Raw genomic sequence first — 18636 nt, 5'->3', positions numbered from 1 at the left:
CTTTACTCCAACTTCATAAAGCAAGGGAGTGGCTTTTTAAATTACCTCTGCATTATAGGTAGGAGTTAAGCTGAGAAAATTGCTGGCTTAAGATCACCCAAAAACTTCAGAGCTGAAGCTAGATTGGAAGCAAGAAGGGGTTTCTCAGTCTATTCTTTCCTCCTTAGTGGGGTGAGAAAACACCAACATATCTCCCCCACCCTGGATGCTTTGCACTGGTTGCCCATCCGTTTCCGCGTTGACTTCAAAGTGCTAATGATCACTTATAAAGCCCTAAACAGTTTGGGACCTCAATATTTGGCAGACCGTCTTCTCCCACCCAGATCTACCCGGATCACCCGATACAGCCAGCAGGGGCGGCTGAAGGGTCTGACGCCGAGAGAGGCCTGGAAGGAAAAAACAAGAAACAGGGCCTTCTCGGTGGTGGCTCCTTGGCTGTGGAACACCCTTCCAACAGAAATTCGGCTGGCACCCTCGCTGGGTGTTTTTAAAAGCCAGTTAAAAACTTGGTTATTCAAGCAGGCCTTCCCTCCAGTCAATTAAGTCTTTCTCCTTTTTTCTTTTCTTTGCTATTCCATCTTGGTAATCCTCTCTTTAAATTAATTGTTTTAAATTGACATTGTAATTGTAATTTTATGATTTTATATATTTTTATACTGTTCTGTTTTATTTTGTAAGCCGCCCCGAGTAGACATGGTCTAGAGGGGCGGGGTAAAAATCAAATAAATAAATAAATAAATAAATAAATAAATAAATAAATAAATAAATAAATAAATAAATAAATAAATAAATAAATAAATAAATAAATAAATAAATAAATAAATAAATAAATAAATTGACCCCAGTTGTGGAGAAACCTGGGCCATTCCCTTGAGCCCATCCAGCACAGACAACGTAGAGGAGGCATGATAGGAACTGCAGTCCCACCCCATTTGTAAGAGGGCGCCGGTTTCCCGTTCTAGGATACCCTAGTTCTCAACAAGAGCGTGACCCAAAAATGAATGTGGAAGACACTGACTCTCTCTCTCTCTCTCTCCTCCTTTGCCAAGACGGTCAGCCTTGGGTAGGAGCCCGTCTCTGTTGGAGGAACAGCGCAGCACCCCCAGCCCGCCTCTCACCTCAAGGCTCTGCAGCTGCTCCTTCAGGAGGATTTTCTCCTCTCGCTCCGTCTGCCACTTCAGTTCCACCTCTGAGAGGAGCTGCTGGGAGGCGGTGCTGCTGCCACCCCCACCCTCAGGGGCCTGAGGCGCCGAGGTCTCTTCCCCAGCGGCAGGAGGCTCCGCAGAGGCATCGCCCTTTCCTCCGCCTCGGTTTTCAGCCTGCCGGGCCACGTCCTTCTCGTAGCGCTCCTGTAAAGCTGAAAAGAGCCAGAATGGGCCAAAATTGTCCGGGAGTCACTGCTCAACGCCATCCAAGTCCACCGAGATGGGACGGAAGCTGCTTACAAAGATTCAGAACGATCCACCAGGCCCTGGGGAAAGGGGGTGGGGGGAATTGCCTTGATCCATCCTTCTCTAGCTGGCTTTATTCGGAGGACAAGCATCATCCACAGAGAGCCTGGGAAAGGTTCTTTCTCTGGATGACAACGGGCAGCACAGCCACGGGTCCGCCAAGAGAGGGGATTCTGGGGGCTGCCTGGGTTGCAACTGCTCCTCTTAAGACCACGTTCGCTTCCTGGGTCCAACTCCCAAGTAGGCCCTAGAAAAAGCAGCAGGCAGGCAGGCAGGCAGGCAGACTGCTCCTCTACTCCAGCGAGACGCGGAGAAACTTTTCCATGTCACGTTAACTGGCTGGGGTGGAAGAGGAAGAGTGATCATTGCCCTCTTCTCTCTTCTCTATCCCACCAGGCTTTGTTTGAACTTTTCCAAATCATTCGCTTTTTTACTTTGCTCTCTTTCCAGTCTCCCCTGTCTACACCAGGGGAAACTTTGACCCTCCAGATGTTGACAAGCTGTTACTTTCGCCACAGCACACCATTCATCAAGTGGACAATGGAGGATGGAAGATGAGGTTCAACAACATCTGGAAGGCAACAGCTTCCCCAGCCCTGATCTATCCATCCAGATTTTGCCCTTGACATGGGCCACAGCACACCGGGCAAGGGGCACTAGCACGGTGACACCACAAACAAAGACTGCTCCAAATGGCTTGGCTAAAACAACTTTTCAGCTAGTCCATAGGCTGCAACATCTATTCCCAGTGGCCATCCACTTTTGTAGGCCTTCTCTGTATCCAGCTGGCCCCTCTCCCTGGATTCCCCAACTTTAATCCAAGTCACTCCAGCTCCAGTTCAGCTAAAGGCAGTACCTGCCATGTTCTTTTGCAGTGCAGAGTTCTCCGCTTGCAGCCTCAGCAGCTCCCCGTCCAGAGGGTTGGTGGGGGAGGCCTCTTCTGGGGCTGCTCGGGCCGCCCCTTCCTGGAGACTCTTGTTCTCTTTCTCCAGCTGCTCAATCTGGGAGCACAGCTATGTTGGAGAGAAGGGGGGGGGGGGACAATGACCGTCAAGACACGCAGACACACATTCCCTCTCTCTTACTCAGTTAATAGAAACGAGGTAGGAAGACCAAGAAGACCCATTTGTGCAGAAGGTTCCCCCCCCCCCCAAAGCAGGGGATGTCTGGTGATCCTGATACTGCTGGACTGCAACTCCTCTCCCCATAGGCTAAAACGAATGGGAGCAGCGGTCCAGTAACACTGAGGGGTCCCCGCATCTCCTGCCTTGCAACATCCACGCGCTCCAAAAAGTAGCCGTGGGAGCCCACTCTGTTCTGACAACGGTGCAGCAATCTGGCTCCCACAACTTTTTTTGGGGGGGGGGGCTCAACTTAGGAGATGTTATGCCCCCTCCCTTATGCAACACCTCCAAATTTATATGTGTGAAAGTAACCCCCAAATCATATTGTAACAAACACCCGGAGGAAGAATTCCTCCCACATGGATCAATCCACAATATCCCAACTACAATCATCCCACACAGAGCGGTTGCTAACGTTACGCCTTCCACCTAGAAAACAGCATTTGCAATGCCATCCAGGTACTTCATCCAACATGCTTCTTGGCAAAGGGGGATGAAGGAGATAGTGGGGGCAGGAAGACTCTTATTGAGATGATACTGCCAGCCTGAATGACTGGCTGGCTGGCTGGCATGCAAGAGGAAAAGAGGTCTTTTTGCAAACCCAAAGAAAGCCGAGCCCCCGCTTAGACCATGAAGTCTGGCCTTCTGGGACACCCACCCTGCTCTACGATTCAGAGCTTGTTAATTTCCAGATTGCCATTACCCTGACTCCCTCCTGAACCAGCATAGGCAGTGTATTGACAAAGGGACTCTGGGAGATGTACTCTAAAAGGCCTTTCTTTTGTAGTCTTGGATTGGCGAGGTGCGACACAGGCGTGGAGGGGATCTTCACTGGACTTGAGAGTCACAACACAGCTATTCTTTTTAAGCCTCCTAGAACTCACTCGGTGTTCACTTTCCCAACCCTACACGTTTGTAAGGTCTGGCATGCATTCTGGATAAACTAAACGTATTCATCAAGGCATACGAACCTTTAGAAATGTGAAAATCAAGAAACATGAATAGTTAAAAAAATACAAATTTGTTTAATAATTATTATGGCAATCAAGCAGGCAGTGACTTATAGTGAGCTTCCCAGGGCTTTCTAGGTATATAATTCTCAGAAGCAGTTTATCAGTCCCTCCTTCTGATGGTACTCTGCTGGGACTGTGCAGCTTGCCCAAGGCCACACAGGTGGCAGAGTATGAACCAACACCTCCACCCTGTCACCCACGCTCTGGTCAATGGGAAAAATACACACATTAGGAAAAATGTAGACCAAGAGTGCATATCACTATCCATCTGAGAAAGACAAAAGCAACATATTGAAGTCTGCTACCGATAAAAGATAGGCCAATAAAGGCGGGGGGGGGAAGTTAGAGAAATGCATTGAAATCAAAATGGATGGTTTCCCACATTTCTACTGTGATGTTTCAGTAAAAAAGGTTGGAAGAAAACAAAACCTTATATGGTAGTATAGAACAAACACACACAGCCCTGCGGCCTCTAAGGGAGCCAGGTTAGAGCTATTAAATCGCAGGCACAAAATTAGTTCACTCTGTTCCAGTAGCAGGACTCTTCCTCTGCATGGCTGTCAGCATCTCAAATCAGAATTCCGCACAGCGCTTCGCTCACATCACTTTGTGTGGCACCAGCGCCCTCTAGCAGGCGCCTGGCGCCACTGCAGAAGCAACTTCAAAGACGCCCGTACCTTGGACAGCTCCTGCATGAGGGTGCTGTTTTGTAGCCTGAAGTCATCCTCCTGGCTGTGCAGTTTTCCCTGAAGCATTTCATTTTCACTAAGCAACGCATCCACCTCCTGGAGGAAAGGAAAAGTCAAAACCAACATGTCAGAAGAGGCTGGACAGATCGAATGCCTGAAAAGCTCTCCCTCTTTCCACTAGAGGGCAGCACCAAACCCACAGAAAAACCAGAGCTCCTTTGCCTATCTGCCCTAAAGATTAGAAAGTGTTCTTCCTTTGCTCTTTTCCTGCCTTTCTCTCACTCAAAAAAAGGGCCACTCAGATCTACAGGAAGTTTTACTTAGTTACAGGCAGAGTGCCAATCGCTGTGGGGTCAATAGCAGAGATACTGAACTAGCTAGGACCTACCCAGAAGGGAGGACCAGACAGCTATAGATGTCTCCTTTGTATTTGGGAGAAAGCCATGTGTTACCTTACTCTTTTCTCTAGCTTACACTTACAAAGTATAGATGCACAGTACAACAAAAAAAACATCACAATAGTCTGGAGCTTCAGTAGCCTTCTAGCTATCTAAAGAGTGGGCTTTTCTAGAGAAGAGACAGGCTGGATCAAGGATCATGATGGGCAGGTAGGTAGGGAACAGAGCTTGGGAAAAATGTATTTCCTTGGACTATAACACCCAGGATCCTCCAACCTGCAAGAGAGCCAAGGCAGCCCCAACCACAAAGCCCAGGGATTGTAGAGAGATGTAGCACAGAGATGGGGCAAGAAGAGGGGAAGTCTCTACAGAGAGAGGTGGAAAATGGAGGCTGCAGCAAATCGCAGTGAGAGAGATGGGAGAGCCTTTGGGCTGACCAATGGACCCAGGGTACGTCCTGCTATGCAAGAAGACTTACCTGAGCCTTTTTGCTCTTACTCAGAGCCTAAGAAAGAAAAGAACTCATTAATAATGGACCAAGAGGAGAGAGACATCTCAGAGTCAGCTGTATGGCATGGAGCACCACGGAACGTATGGCCTTCCATGAGCCAATATACTACTACTACTATTCCCATCACCCTTTCTCACTGGCTATGTTGGCTTGGGATGATGGGAGCTACAGCACAAGAACAGCCAGAGGCCCACATGTTTTCCACCCCAACCCTAGAGCTAGTTTCTCCCTATTTTAACTGATTAATAAAGCAGAGTGCCTGGAAGACCCATCGAACCCACCCATGCATTTCTAAGATGCAAAAATAGAAGATGTCACATGCAAAAAATTTTTTAAAAGGTTGCACCGTTACTGCACAATAACTTTGTTGGAAGTGGTCACATAATCTGGATTCCAAAAGAACTGATCTATAACTCCCTTAACTTTCCTCTTGCTAAGCATCAGCTTTGTGCAGGGTAGGCTGTACTTGTGAGTGGCCGCAGGCATCATCCCATGAAAGAACACCGCCTCACCTTCTGAGCTTTAGAAAACTCCTTATCCAAAAATGCCACCCGTTGCCGAAGGCCGTTTAATTCTAAAAATCAAGAACAGAAGGGATCAACATTGAGAAAGTATTTTTACAGGCTGACTAATTTGTTTTCTTATATATTTCTATACAGGTAGATTGCACATGTGAAATCTGGTGTCTCGCATAAAATTCTTGAACATTACAGTCTTTTTATTAATATGCAAATACGTATAAAGATAAGCAGATTTTCAGTGCTCACAGTGATCCATCTCTGCCCAAATCCAAAACACTTCCCATACGAACAGAAAAATTACCCCTCCTTGAGACTGTGGCAGCGACATTATGTGCCCACGCGCACCCAGAAAGAGAACCGGTCGGGGAGCTCCCTCCCACATGGAGGGGGCAAAAAGACTCCATGCCTTTTGAGCCTTCACAAAAATGACAGCCCTATTAAGAAACGGGGAAGCAGCTGGAAGAGGAAGCAAGGACTGGAGAGGATGTCAGTGGAGAGCGGCTAAGGCAGAACCCAACTTCCTCTTGGAGGCCTAGAGACAGAACGTTTTTTTTTTCAAATGAGTTATGGGGGAGGAGATGGATTTTGTAACTTCTCCACCCTCATCACAAGATGGGGGAAGGCGGCAAGCCTCTGGGACTTTGCATAATTTATCTCCCCGCCCCTCCCCATCTCAGATGGAGGGGTTAGGCTTAGAACCAACGCTCCAACTTCTAACCACAGAAAAGCTTCTTTGGCAATACGCCTGCCTCTTAAGGTTTCCTCAGGCACTGCCCATATGTTTCAAGCTTATTTTACTTGGATACGGGCCAAAAGGGCTGGTTGTTTGGTGTTCTTTGTTGTTTGTCTGTTTGTTTTAATGACAGCTGAATTCTGCTGTCCATACTACATTCTACGCTCTTTTTCAGAGTTCCCACAAATCCATACAGTGCTCCATCCCTTCCTTTCCCTCCACAGTCACTCTTTTTGTTGCCATTCCAGAACTGGCAGCAGATACACGTGCTCGCAAATATAAGCATCTATCAAACCTGTAGGAGTAAGAGGAATCGTGATGGCTTTTAATACCGGGTAAGGAAAATGGCAGGCTAGATTACATAAATTTTGAGGAGAAAGCTACATTTTAGGGTGGGCTTTCTGAGGGAGCCCTTTTGATGCTCTTCCCAGATCTTGGATGACTTGCCTGTTTTACCTGGTCCCCAATAAAAAAAGGTGGCAAGTAACATTTGTAAACATAATTTCCCTTTTAAATTTCACCCTCTCTGGCTGGTTTTAGGCGTTATATGGCCATTAAAAGAAAAAAAAGAAAAGAAACGTATTGACAGACTGGATTTCCAGGTGTATCATTTGGAACTGGGGGAGAACAAGCGGCTGAAAGCACATTTCGTCCACCCCCACAGTATCCTGGACCAGCAGAGCCCAGCATGTTCACTGAAGACCATTTGGAAACACCTCCCTTCTTACCGGCAGTATTCTTGCGGAGTTCATCAGAAAGCTGATAATTCTGTGTCCTAAGTTCCAGCAGCTGGGCCTAGCAAGGAAAATGGCAATAGTTTTTTTTTAAAAAAGGAATCTGGTAAGATTAATCAATGAGGATCTCCACTCAGTTTAGGGACACAACCTCAAAGGTCTTTCGGCAGGCCAGGCCTGCAGCATGGGTTTCTCAAGATATAATCCATACCATGATTGTGAAATGCAAACAACACTTATCCAATCCTTTTCTCACCCATATATCTTTCATTTTTAAGAAATGAAGCTTGCATTATTCTTGTTCTACCAGCTGAGGCTAACAAATGGCTTGGTTCAAGGCCGCAGTCAATGACTTGAGTCTTGAAAGCTGCCCTCTAAAAATGTATCCATTGTGTCAAACTGGCTTTTCACTCTAGAGATGGAGACCAAATATTGATACAACCATCCAGAAGAAACAGGGAAACTGCCTAGTGTACTTGAAGCATTTCAGACATTATAAAAATTTCTCTAGGGGAGTTGCTGTTCTTCAGTTCAAGTTAATTCAAAGTAACTAAAACTCTCATCGTCTTGAGATGGCACAGAGAGTGATCAAGCAGGATAGGAGTTATAATCTGAAATAAATGAGGTGGGGGCGCGCGCAATGTTTTCAAAGACTGCATTGACATTTGAAGCAGCAGTGGAAAGCTTTTGGCCTTCTGGATGTTGCAGAGAGCACCTTCCACCAGTCCTAGCTAATACATCCGACAGCATAGGGTGTATCTCTTATTTTCACAATCCAACACCAGCCCACTGTTCTCTTCTAGTCTACTCCTGAAAGCAGTTTTTCTAGACTGTTAGAAATGATGTTGATATCTGGAACAAATATTGCTCTGTAAGGTGCCATTAACCCCAGAATTGTTTTTATTGAGTATGATACCTGAAAATATAGATAAGTCAAAGGATTATATAGTTATATACTGTACATAGTTACGGCAGCCAGAATTCTATATGCTAAAAATTGGAAAAGACCAACGGTACCGAAGTAAGAAGATCTTATTGAAAAGATACGGGAAATAGCCGAAATGGACATTTTAACAGAAGTCATGAAGGACTATCCCTTGCAAAAGGCAACAGAAAGATGGGATCTATTTAACAAGTGGACTGAATCAACAGGCAACTTGTGAATAGCATATACTGTATTGAAATGAGAACATAATCTAGAAGGCAGAAAAGAGTAAATAGAATAACTTAAAATCTTGATATGGCAATAGGTACAGAATGGATGGAAGTATGTTATTGTCTCCCCTCTTCCTCATCAACTCCAATTCCCTTTTCCTTTCTGTCATCCCTTATATTAAAAAAATAAAAAATATATATAAAAAAGAAATGATGTTGGTATCCAAAGCCCCAAACATTACTTCTCAAAGTGTCCTCCTGAGAAATCCTATTAAAAGAGCCACCAGTTTCTCCACACCCTTCGTTTATCTCTTGGATAACATTTAGTGGGACCAGCCATCATTGTCCTTCGGTGGACCAGAACTGACTCAGTAACCTCTAGCTGCCTATCTCAAAAGGAACCTCTGTGTTATCTTGCTGAGAAGAGCGATGTTTGTCTTTCAGCATCCAAAAAAGCAAGGCAGCCATCTTGAGCTGCAAAGTACAGCTTTAAGGATTGGAAATTTATCACAGAGAATATTTTTCTTTCAACAGCAGAAGAAACGAGGCTTGTGTTTATCACATGACAAGCCCCTCCACCATGCCTTTCAGTCCGTGCTCCTTTCTCCTGACACAACACTGCCCTCCCTGGGGCCTCCGACATGAATGCTAACAGCTGACCAAGTTCCCTGTAATTGCAATGTACCTCAGAAACTTGGAAAAGTTCCTTATTTGAGGCTACAGCTCCCAGAATCCTCCTGTCACCATGATCAGCGACAAACTACGCTGCCTATGGGGCTCTGGCTGCTGTAGCCTCCAAGACCATGTTTTCTAAGCTCTAGTATAGGACCAGACAGATTGCAGCCCCTATATGCTTTTGGATTGCAGCTCTCATCAGTCCTAGCCAATGGTGAAAAATGGTGTGATGGACTACAGATCCTATCTGTCAAAATAAACATTACTCTGAATGTTACAATTAACTCACCCTTTTCTTGACTCATATACATTTCTACTATATATGTGACAGGAGAATGACAAATTGGCATTTCAACGCACATGCAGTCCCACACTGCTAGTACAGAGGGGGAAAAAACATCAAGAGGATGCATTCCTAATGTCCTGTTTCTAAAAGCCTTAGCTGGGATCCGGAGAACGAGAGCAGTAATTGCTCTTTTGCCGGAGCAAAACAGCTAGAAAAACCACAGCAGTGAAGCCCGTTTGTCAGGGAGGCGAGAATCCGGGGCCAGTCCCCTTACAGGGCAGCCATCGGGGTGCACTGGGAGATGCAAGCAAAGGTGAATGCATGTTATGGCCTCCCCTGCAGTGACACACAGTTCCTAAAGATGCTGGGACACAGCATGAGGCTGAATTCAGCAAGGGTGTGAATGTACACATTTCTACACACACACACACACACACACACACACACACACACACACCAGAACCTAGAGAGAGACCACACAGAGAACAGGCCTCCTTCGATATTTGCACAGAATACTGGCAGGTTTGTCAAGAGACAGAATGAGAAAACCAGCACTGGCGAGATTTCCTCTTCCTGTATAACCCCAGGATCCTTTGCCTATGGCGAGCTCAGGACACACAAAGCTCAAGGACCATTTCACACATGACATTTTTTTCTCTCCAAGTACCCATGTAACAGGAACAGAGAACACATGGCCCTCCAGATTTTTCTGGGCTACAGTGCCCATCATCCCTCACTGCTGGACCAGCTGGCTAGAGCTGATGGCAGCTACTGTCCCATAAACTACAGAACAGCCCAATAATATCTGGAGGCCCACATTTCCACAGCCCTGAACCTGATCTCACGCCTTAAAAACACCCAGGACAGCAAACCACCTCCCGCACAGGCACCACTAGGCAGAAAGCCGTTTGTGGTGGGTTGCAACCACGTTGCTCTACGTATGACCCCCCCACACACACACACACAACGCGGTGGAGGCTAACGTTTGCCCCCTCGGTAACGTGTGAATGGCCTGGAAAACCCATCTGCCTGCCCAGCTCATGATGCCTTCAGTTCACACACTCCTCCTCCACCACCTCTAGACCATCTGGGTAACTCTGCTCTTTCTCCTTCATCCACTCTTGAATGGTGGACTCTTGACTATCTGATCCGACTCGACACCCGGAGGTGGCTGGTGCCCCTTCCGACGACCGATCGCTCTCCCTTCAACCCTCCTTCCAAAGCACACGCACCTGCATTCGCTCGAACTCCTCTTCGGACAAGGCCTGCGCCATCTTCACTCCTTTCCTCCTCCCCCCCCCAACCCGCCACCCCCACGGTTCGGATCCGACTTGGTTTGACTCAAGAGAGAAACCGGTGGGTGGGGGGCGAAGGGAAATTCGAACGTCGAAGGAAGAAGGGGCGGGGGAGAAAACCCCGCCTCCGCTTGCTAGTGGAGGCGGGGAGGGTGACTTTAAGAACAGATCATAGAGATGAAGAGGAAGGACGGGGTTTTCATTCCCTCTTTGATTCCTTGTTTCTCTTTCCTTCCACCGGAAAAGATAAAAGGAGAAAGAAGAGAGAAAGAGCTTTGGGGGAAGAGCCGTGGAACGAGGAAAATCAGGGAGCCGGGAAAATGACGCTCGGAGGCCGGAAGTAAGAAAGCATAGAGATGAAGAAATGTTGCCAGAGAGGGGTGGTTTGGAACCGGAAGCGAATCTGAAGCACCCGAGAAACCGGATTACTGAAAGAGGTGTCCGTAAATATTTTTACGGGATAGTAGGGAATATAGTTTAGAGCAGGTACAAGGCGAGACGTAAGGTCGGTCTAGAAAAAATTGTCTTTTCCAGCTCAATATGAGGGGGGGGGGGCATACAAAAGACCATAAAGGCAGGCCCGCATTTATAGTTACCCGGAAGTTGATGAAAAAGAAAAGGTTTAGATTTCATAGAAATAGAAATTGTAGAACCACTTCCGTCCTAAATTGTAGCTGGTTTTCTCCTCGTATTTCATATGCAAAGCATACAGCTTTCTCGTCACAGCCACAAACCAAGTACTGTAGCAAGAAGACGCCACTTTGCATCCCGGGTGATTCGTAGCCAACATGGGCTTCCGAGTGCTTAACCTTGAGTCAGTTTGTTACTCTTTTCCCATCTGTGTTGAAAATATCAAAAAAAAAAAAAAAAAAAACATGTCGGAGACCAGAAGCAAGGAATGTAAAATTTTGCATGGGAAAATTCTTCATGGGGGAAAGACAGATGTGAATATTTTTTAGTTATTTGTTGTTGTTACATGCTGTCAGGTCGCTTCTGATTCATGGCCACCCTATTCATGAGCGATCTCCAAAATATCCTGTCCTCTTGTTCTTGTAAACTCAAGCCTGTGGTTCCCTTTAAGGAGTCAGTCCATCTTGTATGTGATCTTCCCCTTTTCCTGCTGCCTCCAATCTTTGCCAAAATCAGTTTTTTCCCCCCAAGGAATCCTGTCCTCATGGTGTGCCAAAGTAAAACACAAAATCCTCCTTATGAGGAGCAAAGAAGCCCCTAAAAACGATCTCCAGAAGCCAACACTCTTCGCAGAAAAAAGATTGTGTAAGAGACCATCACAGAAATCAAGCCCTGCCGATCCTGGTCAATTGGAACTCAAGAAGACACAGACTTGACTCCATCCAAAAAGCAAGAGAATTCCTTGAAAGACATATAACCTTCTTTGAAGAAGCAGCACAGGGACAAGATACTGTATAAATGAAGAAAAAAGTAGGAAACAGAGAGAGAAAACACCAGAAGAGGAGAGTGAGCTAAGTGAAGAAGAGAGTCAGAAAAAGGATACTGAACAAGATTTGAACAAAACACAAAGAGAAAAAAGGAATACTAGGGCAATAAAACCTAAATACAAGTAAACAAGATGGAGAATGAAACTTGGATCTTCTCAGTGAATATTAATGGTTTGAATGCACCAAGAAAAGGAAATCATGTTTTTTCAAAACTACAAAAAACTAAAGCAGATATAATCTGTCTTCAAGAAACACAAATGAAACAGCAGCATTACAAATATCTGATTTACCTGAAGATTGGGAAACTCTACTACTCAGCCGCACAACAAAAGAAAAGAGGAGTAGCTTTATATGTGAAAGAAAAGTTAAACTCTAAACATGTCTATTCTGATGAAGAAGGGAGAATCTTAATGGTAGAAATAACAATAAATCAAAAAAAGGTGTTGATGATAGCAATATATGCACCTAATAGTAAACAAGAAAATTTCTATCGTAAGCTATATAAAACAATATTGGAAAAAGAATACCAAAATATTTGCATATTAGGTGATTTTAATGCAATTGTAGATGAGAGACTTGGTTACAAAAATGGTAAAAAAGGGGAAAAGAGAAGGAGAAGACTGCCAAACGTTTTCTTTCAGATGGCAGAACTAGGATTACAAGATATATGGAGAGAAACAAATAAAGCTCTCAATTTACCTTCTATTCAAATAGACATAAATCCTGGTCAAGAATAGATATGATCTGGCTATCCTCAGAATTAAAAACTGAAATACAGGAAGTAGAAATAGGAACCAATATTTGGGCAGACCATAACCCAATGAAAATGCGGTGGAAAGGAGAGAGAAAAGAAAAGACAAGATGGACTTTAAACCAGGGAATATTGAAGGATAAAGAATTTGTGGAAAGAACTAAAAAAGAAATGGAACTCTTCTTCAAAGAAAAAAAAGAGGAAACATCCCTGCAAACAATTTGGGACACAGCTAAAGCATACTTCAGAGGATTGGCCATATCATATATAGCCAAAAGGAATAAAAGAAAAAAACCAACAACTTACAAAAATGAACAACTTAAAAAACTGGAGCTAGAGCTACAAAAAGAACCACAGAAGAAAACTCTTAAAAATCAGATGGAGATAGTGAAACATAAATTAAACTTAATAGAATCAGAAGAATTAGCTCAACAAGTTAAAAGAGCTAAACAAAATTTCTTCGAGAACGCCAATAAACCTGAAAGATGGTTATCTTATAGGTTGAAAAAAAAAACGAAGCTGCAAGATCAAAATGGAGACCTCCAATATCAAAAAGAGCAAATTTAAAAAACTAAAGAATATTATGCTAATGATACCCAAGAAATTTCTCTTGAAAAGATAATACAATATATCAAAAAAGCAAATCTCCCTAAAGTACCAGAAAACATTAAAAATCTCCTAAATGAGAAAATAACAATGATGGAAGTAACCAAAGCAATTAAAAAACAAAAAAATAAGACTCCAGGACCAGACGAACTACCAGCGGAATTTTATAAATCCTTCCAAGATATAATAAGTGTACCAACAAAAGAAGTCTGCAATGAAGTACTACTAGAAGCTAAAATACCCAAGACATGGCTAGAGGCATATATCACTTTAATACCAAAAGAAGATGCGGACTCCACACATATAAAAAAATTTAGATCAATATCACTGTTGAATGTGGACTATAAAATCTTTGCAGTAATTATAGCGGAAAGACTGAAAAAGTTTTTAATGGAGTTCATCCATTCAGACCAAAATGGATTTTTGCCAAAAAGACAACTAAGGTACAACCTAAGGATAATCTTGGACATACAGTGGGGTCTCTACTTAAGAACTTAATCCGTATTGGAAGGTGATTCTCAAGTTGAAAAATTCTTATGTTGAATCTGCATTTCCCATAGGAATGCATTGAAAACCATTTAATCCGTATCTGCTCTTTTCCATCCATAGAAACTACAGTGGAACCTCTACTTAAGAACTTAATCCATTTTGGGATGGTGTTCTTAAGTTGAAACGTTCTTAAGTTGAAGCAAAATTTCCCATAGGAATGGACTGAAAACCAATTGATCCGTTCTGGCTGGTTTTTTTGTTATGTAGAGGTGCGTTCGTACATTGAAGGATTAGTTCCCATAGGAACTAATGCAAAGCTGGTTAATACGTATTCTACCACTAGGGGGAGAATTTTTTTTTAACCTAAGATGACCTAAGGTTAAAAAAAGAGCAGGGAAGGTTTTTTTCCTGTTCTTATCTTGGATTTCTGTTCTCAAGTAGAAGCAAAATTTAGCAAATGGAGCTGTTCTTAAGTTGGATTGTTCTTAAGTAGGAACGTTCTTAAGTAGGGACCCCACTGTATTAGAATATTATGAGGTACATTCAGAGAAGCAAATGGCATTAATCTTTTTTGGATGCCCAAAAAGCCTTTGATAATATGAATTGGCAATTTATGATACAGCAAATAAAAGCTATGGATTTTGGCAAAAACTTTATAAATGTAATTGAGACAATCTATAATGAACAAATAACTTAAGTAATTGTAAATGGTTTTATCCTATACTGGAAGCTGCCTAGAGTGGTCGAGTAGACCAGATAGGCGGGGTATAAATCAAATAAATAAACAAACAAACAAACTGACGGATAATATTAATATAAAAAAGGCACAAGACAAGGATGTCCGCTCTCTCCATTGCTATTTATATTAACTCTAGAAGTATTAAATAGGAATGTGAGGAATGACCCAGAGATTAAGGGTACCAAAATAAAGGACAAGAGCTATAAACTACAAGCATTTGCAGACGATTTGGTGTTTATATTGGAAGACCCACTGGAAACAACATCGAGATTACTGGAGAAAATCGATGAATTTGGAAAAGTAGCAGGATTGAAGATAAATAAAGAAAAAACTAAAGTCATAGTGAAAAACTTAACAGCCAAGCAAAAAAATCAACTCTCAAAGATTTACAAATAGTTAAAAAAGTCAAGTACCTTGGAATATACTTAACTGCCAGATGTGTAACTATAAAAGAAGATAATTATATGAAACTACTTAACCAAATAAAAATAGACCTAGAAAAATGGAAAAACCTACAACTATCACTATTAGGAAGAATTGCAATAATCAAAATGAACATTTTGCCAAAGCTACTTTTTTTGTTTCAAACAGTGCCAGTGAAAATAGAGAAAAAATACTTTGACGATCTAAATAAAGTGATATTAAAATATATTTGGCAAGGGAAGAAAGCCAGAATCAAATTAAAAATGCTTCAAGAATCCAAGAAAAATGGAGGATTTGGTTTACCGGACTGGACCTTATATTACCAATCATCTGTTCTAACCTGGCTGAAAGAATGGATTACCCTGAAAAACAAAAGACTTCTGTATTTAGAAGGACATGATCTACAGTTGGTTTGGCATGCCTTTTTATGGTATCAGAAAGCTAAAACTCATAGGTATTTTCAAAACCACTATATTAGAAACTCCCTGTATATAATATGGGAAAAAATGAAAATGTACACAAAAATACCAGGATGGGTTTCACCCATAGAAGCATTTGTCCATCCCAACCTTTTGAATTTTGGAAAAATTCTGACTTATACAGATATTTTAGACATAGGAGATTAAAGCCAAAACAAGATCTTATAGACCAAGGATTAGATGCATCGTGGTGGTCTATAATGCAAATACAATCAAGATATGAAAGGGACTTAAAAATGTATGATTTTTATAAAGAACAGACAACTTTTGACCAAGTAATGTTAGCATCAGATGATAAATTAGGAAAATATATAAATTCCTTCTAAACTGGAAAATGGAGGAGGAACAGGTCAAAGAAATGATGGTTCAATGGGCACAAAATTTTGGATACAATATTGACTTTGAAAAATGGCAAGAGCTGTGGTCTAGAAACTATAAGATGACAATGGCAACATCCTATGAAGAGAATTTATATAAAATGTTTTATAGATGGCATTCATCTTCTGACAGACTGTCTAAGATGTATTCTAATAGGTCAAGTAAATGTTGGAAATGTCATAAAAACTGGAACCTATTATCACCTCTGGTGGACTTGTGATAAAGCAAAAAACCTTTGGAACAAAATACATACATGGCTTGTTAAAACAATTAAAAAGCATGTAGATTTTAGGCTAGAGTTCTTTCTGTTAGGTATAATACCAAAAAGTGTTGATAAACAAAGTGTATATTTAATAGTGTATATTTTAACAGCCATGAGGGTTATATATGCACAGTACTGGAAAAAGGAAGGAACACCTACAAATCAAGAAATAATTAAAAAGATACTGGACTGTGCCGAAATGGACTAACTGAAAATCAAAAGAAAAGAAGATACAAAATATTATCAAACATGGGACTTGTTCTATCAATGGTTAGAAGGACGTTGTATAGATTAGGAACGTAGTGTGTGTGGTAGTTGTTTTAACAAATGAATATAAGCTGTGGCACGATGTTAAATCAACATGGATGGATTTTATATAATAAAAAAACTCAAAAAAAAAGATAGAGATCAAGCCCTGCCAAACTCCTAGAACAGCCTCTGGTGGCGGCCTCAGAGATAAATCACCGGGGGTGGGGGGGGTATGTAATGCTTGTGGCAGCTCCTTCTCTTCCTTTAGGGCCAATGTACAACGTGTGCATTCCCCAGATATTATTGGACTGCAACTCACATAATCCTCCATCATTGGCTGTGTTAGCCGCTGCAAGTGGGAAATACATTTTGACAGTAATTTGGGGCAGCACAATTTCCCCATTCCTCCTGCTTCACAGAGGAGTGGGAGGAAACGGCCTGTTACTGAAACAAAACCATTTATCAACAGAGTTCAGTGGTTATGGATTAGCAGCAGATTTCATGGGCTAATACTTGTTGGCAAGTCATTATGAAGAGAGTGGTATTGCCCACTCACTAAATAGAAATGGGGGTTTGTGATGGGGAAAAACCATGAAATTATACCCATAGCTGTACAGCAGTTAAGGCCACCCTTTCCTTTATGCATTTAGCTGGATTTTTGCTAATGGTAACCACTTAACGTTATAGCAAAGGATAATGTTTCATGCATTTCATGGTGAATTTTAGTAGCCGTGTTAGTCTGTGCAAGAATGTCAGGCAAAATCTAAAGAAAACAAAACAACAACAAATGAAAAACATGTGGCACCTTAAAGACAATTATATTTTAACATGAGCTTTCATGGACATGTCCACTTCATCACACATATGGAAACTCTGTATGAGACAATCAATATTTGGTATGAAACTGGTATTTCATTCAACTTTTCACTCTGTTTCAATATGACTGACAAAGTGGATGTGTCCACGAAAACTCACATTAAAATGTAATAGTCTTTTAAGGTGCCACATGTTTTTGTTTTGTTTCTTTGGATTTTGCCTGGTATGGTGAATTTTAGTGCATGGCAAATCTCTTTAAGGTGCCAAGATATTGTTTTCCATGATGCATCTTAACATAATCTGCCATTCTAGACAGGCCAATGCTATTTTTGTTCTTAAAAACAAGGTAATCATTTATTGTATTTATTTTATTTATATGCCGCCTTACTTCCAGAATTGTAGCTTACAAAACAGTTAAAAACAAGAGAAAATTAAAATACAATAAAATTACAAATATGAAAATAGATTTAAATTCATTAGCCCAAATACTCTTATTTAGTAACAGTGGTGTAATGTAACCACTTAATTTTTGAAGGTGAATTGCTTCCAGGGTAAGAAATCACAATCAACACTATCAGTTGCATACTGACTACCACTTCGCTAAATTATTAAGAACAGCTTGCCTTAAGATAAAAAGACCAGCACATCACTTAAATAAAATCTTATGATCTGAGACTGTTAATTGTTAAAGGCCTGCCGGAATGAAATGTCTTAAGTCTGCCATCAGAAAGACAGCCAAGGGGGTAAGAAGGGTTAGTGTCTCTAGGCAAAGAATTCCAAAGCCTGGGAGTAGCCACAAAGGTGGTCCTCTCTGGAGACCCAACCCAATAAAGGTGATGGGCCCATCAAGTCCAGCCTCCATAAGATCCATTGATTCAAATGGGCCTACTCTAGTTGTGACTCACCAGGCTAAGCAACAGGAGTTCAGTCAGTATTGTTTGCACTTCAGATGGGTCTCTAACAAAATAAAAGTCAGGTGGAACCCCCCACCCCAGCAACCTTTCCAAGTTCCAAAGGACAAGTAAAAAAAAAAACCTTCCATGGTTTTACTGCCTTATCATATAGCATTTGACTATAAAGAAGCTGATACTTGCTATAGTCTCAAGTAAGACAAATCTAGAAGCTTTCTGGATACTGGGTCTGCCAGCCTGAATTCCAAGAGCCTCTCCCCTTTCAACATCAAACTCACCCAACCAAGCAGGGATGGGATTTTCGTGTTGAAACAAGTGGAGAAAACATAAAAGAAGCTCTAACTTTACTATTCTTTCATCCATTCTCTGTAGAAAGTTTCTGAAGTGCCAAGGCTTTGTTCCAATGAAAAACTGGCATATGAAATTTTCATATTCTTTCAGCTTCTTTCTTTTATTTGACCCTAAAGTTGAATTTTGCCACAGAAGTGAAT

At 42.1% G+C, this 18636-nt stretch overlaps 1 protein-coding gene across 2 annotated transcripts in view; it reads right to left on the bottom strand.

Moving 5' to 3' along the window:
- The window catches only part of GRIPAP1 (GRIP1 associated protein 1), a 56322-nt gene extending 45638 nt beyond the window's left edge, over positions 1 to 10684 (bottom strand). For both annotated transcript variants that reach the window (XM_020797572.3, XM_020797573.3), the window contains exons 1-7: positions 10523 to 10684; positions 7169 to 7235; positions 5699 to 5760; positions 5154 to 5180; positions 4266 to 4373; positions 2308 to 2464; positions 1119 to 1357 (exon numbers count right to left, since the gene is read on the bottom strand). In XM_020797572.3, the coding sequence (XP_020653231.3) occupies positions 1119 to 1357; positions 2308 to 2464; positions 4266 to 4373; positions 5154 to 5180; positions 5699 to 5760; positions 7169 to 7235; positions 10523 to 10564 (702 nt within the window). In that variant the 5' untranslated portion in view covers positions 10565 to 10684. The remainder of the gene's footprint in view (positions 1 to 1118; positions 1358 to 2307; positions 2465 to 4265; positions 4374 to 5153; positions 5181 to 5698; positions 5761 to 7168; positions 7236 to 10522) is intronic.
- Positions 10685 to 18636: the final 7952 nt, after the last annotated feature.

Source organism: Pogona vitticeps, chromosome 2, assembly GCF_051106095.1.
Source record: "Pogona vitticeps strain Pit_001003342236 chromosome 2, PviZW2.1, whole genome shotgun sequence".
In the NCBI taxonomy this organism is placed as follows: domain Eukaryota; kingdom Metazoa; phylum Chordata; class Lepidosauria; order Squamata; family Agamidae; genus Pogona; species Pogona vitticeps.
Note: the sequence above shows the minus strand (reverse complement) of the source record. Positions and strands in the feature narration are given on the sequence as shown.